The 6,711-nt window shown below is 33.8% G+C and overlaps 1 protein-coding gene across 1 annotated transcript in view; it reads right to left on the bottom strand.

Moving 5' to 3' along the window:
- Positions 1 to 6,711, bottom strand: part of LOC115232723 (dipeptidase 1-like) — a 90,705-nt gene that overhangs the window by 38,542 nt on the left and 45,452 nt on the right. Inside the window, exon 3 of the mRNA XM_029802772.1 lies at positions 4,629 to 4,909. Coding sequence (XP_029658632.1) covers positions 4,629 to 4,909 — 281 coding nt within the window. The remainder of the gene's footprint in view (positions 1 to 4,628; positions 4,910 to 6,711) is intronic.

The raw sequence follows: 6,711 nt of genomic DNA, 5'->3' as shown, positions 1-6,711 counted from the left end.
GAGAGAAAGAGAGAGAGAGAGAGAGAGAGAGAGAGAGAGAGAGAGAGAGAATTTAGTAAATATGTATGCACAGTTCGTTCCATTTAATATTTTTGATAATATAAAAAAAAATAAAAAAGTAAATAAAAACCTTTGAAATTTTGTTCTTGTGCCATTCTGGATTTTAATGTTTTCCGAAATCTATATTTGACTACATTTGTCGTCGAAATTCGGGTCCATTTTCTCTCTTTCTCTAGGGTAATAAGAAATTTTAATAACTTGAGTTCTCGACGTGAGGCGCGAGTCGGCGTAATTAGCATCTCGATAATCGAAGCCTAAAGTTTCCCCAGGACCTTACCGCCCCATTGATACTGGCAACACCGTTACCAAGTTCGCCAACGAACTTCCCCTATCCCCCTTCTTCCCCTTTTCTCGAAGCCCAAATAGTGTCGGTGCAAACTTGTCCGAATTCCGACTGCAGTTCGAGCTAGGCAGAATACGTAATGAGTACGTGGGTTCTTGACTTCGGGCTATTATACGAGCCGGGCCATTATGACTAATCGTTTGGTATGCCTTGCTATCGAGTCTCGGATAGGTATTCGTCTGGTGAATGAAATTTGTACGTGTAAGAATCACAGTTGCAATCGTTACCGTGGGTTTACGTCCAAACGAATGCGACAACGTTTGTTCAGGACCAAGAAACGCTTTATATTCACGGCTAATAAGAAATTATCTTATATAATTACAAAATTGCATAATACATAAAAATGAGTTAACGAGGAAATCATCAATAAATGAATTGTAATTATAAGTTACCGAAAATAATGAGCGGAATATAATGACGGAAATAATTTTATTTGTTCAAAACATTTGTTTCTAGTTTGAAATATTAATTAAATATTTCAATAGCAGTTTAATTAATGTACAAATAAATTATTATTTTATGTTAAATTTATAATTCAGTAAAAGAAAGATCTTTGATAAATATTTTTATCGTTTATTTCAAATAATATTAATTCACCTCAATATTCAGTTCACCTTTCGAGAAATAATTAATACTTGAATATATTTTTTATTTTTATCATCAGTATGATCGGCAATATATATAGGATATATCCTACAACCGTTCCGACTATCGAACGTTCAATTCGAGTACGGTCGGATCAAGCTCTTACTTTACTACTTGACGTCGCTCACCGTGAAACGCTTCTCGCACGAGATCGAAGATTCCTAGATAATTTCCCGTCACGCGAACGTGAAGTGGCCACTCTCACTCGGGCGCGACGGCGTGCGATCTAATTTCTGGCTTAATCTCGAAGGCGGGTGCGGTCCAGCGATAGAGAACGATGCAAACGCGGATGGTCATACGCGCAATCAGGATGCGAGAGCATGATGCAAGGAGATAGTGAGTATACGGCGGGAGGAAGGGGTAGTTTAGATATCGGCGGTTCTACAGCGACGTATTATAGAGCCGCGATTGCCGCCAGCAACCTCAGCCTAAGTGAATGGCTCAGCCGAGGGCCTTTGCTGATTATGGTGTCGCCATTGATCCAGATCGAAATTGGCTTGCCTCTGTCATGGAACGCGCCCAGAGGGCCATTAATATCCTCCGCGGGCCAAGAGCGAACGGGCGCGACGCTCGTATTGATGAGAAGGGGAAGAGACGAGTTAATCGCAAATATAGCTGCAGATCGAGGTGCGAAACCTCTCTCTCATCGCTCTCGGAATATGTCAACTCTTCGATAAGTTAAATAATCAGCATCCAATTATTTTTTGTATCTTTTCCGAGATTTTCTTTACAACTCTCGACATAATTGAGGATTTAAAATAAATGCTGCAAAATAAATATATCCAGAAAAATGAAACATTTGATCGAAGAAATGCTTAAGTAAGAATAATATTTTATCGGGAAAGTAAACAGAAAATATTTTTTTAAATTTTGTATTATAAAAATATTCTCTGTATAGCATTCTAAGATATATATCACATAATCTTTTAATCATTTTTCTTCTTAAGACTTTAAAAAAACAGGTATGCTTCATTAATAATAAAGAAATTATGCCCTGGTTTTAATAAAATATGTAATTATATAAAATTTATTTTCCACACATATTAAAATTTTAATCGATATCGTAGTAATCCCATTTCAATCACGGAGAAAATAGGGCAGTCCTGATTCATCTCATTATAAGACTGCCAAATGAAAATTATTTATGAGGGACCGAACTTCTCTCTGACAGTAATCGATTCTTCGGCGTTAAGCAGTCGGCTAATGATAAAAGAAGTCTTTCGATTTATATAAATCCATGATTAGGAGAATATCGGCCCGCTATTTGTCTACCTATCAGCACGATTAATAAATTGTCAGGATTAAAAAGAGCTCACAATCAATAACAAACGTAGTGCTCCCGGAGATTGGATTCGGCATAAATCGATGAAACTGAAGCATAATTCTCGCTCGCTCTCCATCACATCTCGAACGTGTTCCTTCACATTTCCTTTCACTTAATCGGTCTGTCGTCTGATTAACGGAGATTAAAACAATCTATAAAAGATAAAGATACTCCGTATTTGATAGCGCAAAGTAATAAAATTACATCAAAGTATAAAATTTATGGACCAACTGCAGCGTATCACGCGATATAAGTAACAGATTATAAATATTGGATTGGATACAAATGCCTCGTGTTTTATTTTTCCATAAAATTTTCCGATATAGATAAATTATATAGCATCGGAAATATGCCAATAATAGCAATGGATTAATTTAGATCATTTAGGGGCATTTATTACAAACTTTTTACGTTGCTTATTACTCTTTTCAATCTAATGAATAAAAACTTATTTGCGGGACAAATATTCTTTAACTTTATCTTTAGCCAATATAATAAAGCGGAAAAAAAATCTATTTTTTTTTTGCATCGCAATTCAAAGCAGAGAAAATATACAATTATTCTATCAACAACTATTCAACAATTATTCTACAATTATTCGGATCAGATTATGCGCTATTAATAATAATATACAAATATGTTTTACTTTTTATATCTCACAGAAACTCATGCTGACTTTAAAATAGAATACGCTGTATAACAATATGCGTTTTAATTAACTTTGTTATTTTATTGCTGTATAAAGTTCAATAATTGATTAAAAATTTTTAAACTTGCACTTATATAACACTATAAATTTATTTTATATATATATATGTATTTGTAATTTATATAAATTTATTATATATTTACATAAATTAAAAAATAAATTTCATGTTCACGATGAATTGCAAGATGAAAAAAAGAACATATAGAATTACTAACATATAATAATAAAATTTATAACGCGTTGCTTTATCAGTCTGTGACCTACTTTATTTTAACTGTTTTTATTTTAACGGTTTTTTTTATTATCGATTAAATTGAAAATGGAATTTAATAGCACACTGAAGCGCGATCTTTTGACTGCAGCAGAATTACGTAGAAAATGACGTGTCTCCCACGCGAAGAATTACACGGAAAATAAAGGTGATATTGCTTTTGACAGTTGGTTTCGTTTTCACTCTTCATGTTATGATAAGGCTTTGTGAGGTTTTATCGGCTAATTGTAGATTGCAAAGATATTCGTCCGCTAGATTGGATTAAAAACTGACAATGAACAGTTTCTGAAGATCAAAGAAATCTATTTTCTGCTGTTCAAATAAAAATATCGCAACGGCAAAGTTTACACTAATGCAGTGTGATTGGCGTATAAAATTACTGTATATACATATAATGTATATATGTCTCTGTCAAATTTGTTGTCTTTTTTTATTACACGTTCGAATAAATCGTCAATCGATTTTTCCGTAGTCAAGAAGATGAAGGGAAACGGCCATTATTTTCTAACTTACCATATATTTTGATAGAATTGAATTTAAAATTAAATTTCTCAACAAATAAAAAAAAATCATAGAAATTAAACACTCACGCACGTGGAGGGTATACATAGATTTTAGAAGAAACTTTTTTAAAATTTATCGAGATTGGTATATACTTTTTCAGGACATTTCGCGGCGATGAAGATTCGAGGTAGATAGATGATCGTTCTTCCGTCTGTCTTTGTCAATTGCCAATATCTCGGCAAGATGGCAAGAGACGGCGGGATCGAACAGGCGGGATTCCTGATTCCGATAAGAGTTAGTGCTCACTTGTTTACCCGTTTCAATGATCGTAACTTATCGAGATACAAGACCGGCGATTGAGAGCAACGACGTGAGGCCAGATGCCGAGAGTTTCGGATTTATCGAGAAGTCTTAATATATATATATATATATATATACTAATCTGCAAATTATAATGTAACTGGAGATGAGTAAATATTGAATCGAAACAGATTCATCTTGTATCAAAAAAAAGAAAGAAAGAAAGTATCCATATCATTAGGCGATGTAATATACGAGATTTTGGGACAATTATTTGATATTAATGAGATGAGATAGCTATATATATATACACATGTTCTGGGAAATTACACAAAACTGTGTAGTTAGAAAACTATAAAAATAATTTATATCTTTTCGATATCTTTATCTATAAAAATCGAAACTTGTTTTATTATTAATGCGTGTGTGCAAATTTCTATCGTCAATTACATATCGAATAACAAACACTCACCCGTCGATCAGAGGCACTTCAGTGAGGATCCTCCTGATCACGTCCAGCCTCTGCTGGTGCGTGGCAGGCGCGGATTGAAGTAGAAACGGCAGACAGAGGCCTCCGAGGAGCAGGACGGCCACTAAGAACAGGACAGGCGCCAACAGCCGACATCTCCTGCGAGGACTCTCGTCTCTGCGATCCTTGCTGCTGCCGCTGCTGGGCGAATCCTCGCACGGCGGTGGTAGCCGTACGGTGCCGTTGCACGGCGCCACATCTGGCAGTTCTGTTAGGCACGTGGTCTGAAAAAAAACCCATATCATAAATGTAATGTTCTATTTGCTCTTTACTTCTATCGATCTCGATAAATTATCAATCTCGTCGCGGAGATCATTGTTATAATTGAATAATCGAAAAGTTAGAAATATGATTGTATATTTTAACAGTATGTTAAATATATTACAACACATCCGTTTTTTTTTAAATTTCTGATAGCGGTATTGTTTTAAAAAATTGTTAAAATTACATATGTGTAGCCTTTTTTACAGATTTCTTTTAGCAATTTAGTTATCAGCATAGTTTTGATTCTAAAATTTTCTGTTTCATTGCTTTGATAATTTAATAGGATAATAATTTTCAAGCATCTTTGTATGTATATCAATTTTTTAATATTATATTTTGTTTTAGCTTTAATAAGTACATAGTTGTACAGTTTGATTTTATTTTCTTTTCGTGAACTTATATATATGCACGGATAATATGTGTAGAGATCAAGTTTGCCTAACAAATCTCGATTCGGCAAAGAGAGCTTTTTGAGTTAATTTAGTATATCGTACATACGTTCGAGATATTTGCTTAGTGAATTAATTAATCTAGTTAATAGCTGCTACAGAGATTACACGTTGCTGTCCAGTGGCCGCATACGCTTTTAAATAAATAATTATTCAACTGCGTAATTTTGTGCGTTTTAAGGGACGAAACAATAATTTCTTTTTTCTTGGGTAATTAAAATTGAGCACAAACTATTATGATAAAATGAAAAAAGCAATCGAATACTATAAAAAAAGTTTGATTAAATATATCTAAATATACATCAGCTAGAAAAAGTAATTTGATTTTATAGTTAAAAAAAGTTCATTTTTTGTATATCGCATTACAATTACAAATTGATGTTAACGTGTCAGATGCATTTCTTCTTACAAAGTTAATTTAAAAAAAATCTATATTTTTAAAGATATATTTAAGATTAATATAAAGATTTATTTGATCGAAATTTTTTATATACGTTATATTTTTATTAATTTTTTGTACATTTTTTGCAGTTACTCGTTTTTTTATCTTTTTGCATTGATATTTGCAACGTTGTATCAACCTATGTTTCAAACGTTGCTAATATGAGCTTTGCAATTAACAGGGATGTAAATCTTCTTGTTTCGCACAAGTGTACATAAGACTTTTCGATGCGGGTGAACACATCCGGGTGAAGTTAGACAATCGCGTGTGTTAACGACTATTTAAGCGTCTCTTAGAAAGTGCATTACGCTAGTAGTGCATGTAGCGGAAACGAACGGTACGGTGGCTGCAACCTGTCCGCGGAAAATTACAACCAGCGCGGATGGAAGTGCAACCTCTCGAGGAAGGTTGGAAGGAACGAGAGCTCCTTCGCGATGTCACTGCGACGCTCTGCAGGCAACTCGGCAAACTTTTGTTTGCCCTCCTTTCGACCACCATAAAACACGTTAACGCCTGGGTAAGTAAGATTTTCCGCGTGTATATAGTGTGGAGTAGTTGCAACCGAAAGACACAGAGATACTTGGTGAGCCTTTGGGATTTTCTTAGCTTCTACAGTTGTCATAAACAACTCACCAAGTCACAATTCTCGTGTGTATCTCTTCGTGATACTCATCAGATTTCGTACGATTTTACGATATAGTGAATCAAATAAAATCACGATTCTCCGATATGATCGATACTATTCACGATAAGACAATAACAAAAAATGTGATTTTTCAACATTTTTTTTATATTTAATTATTTAATGTTAGATGACTTATTTATTACTATTTTAATTAATAATATAATTTATTACTATTTTAATAATAAT

This window comes from Formica exsecta, unplaced genomic scaffold (assembly GCF_003651465.1).
Source record: "Formica exsecta isolate Colony F162 unplaced genomic scaffold, ASM365146v1 scaffold1492, whole genome shotgun sequence".
Taxonomy (NCBI): Eukaryota; Metazoa; Arthropoda; class Insecta; order Hymenoptera; family Formicidae; genus Formica; species Formica exsecta.
Note: the sequence above shows the minus strand (reverse complement) of the source record. Positions and strands in the feature narration are given on the sequence as shown.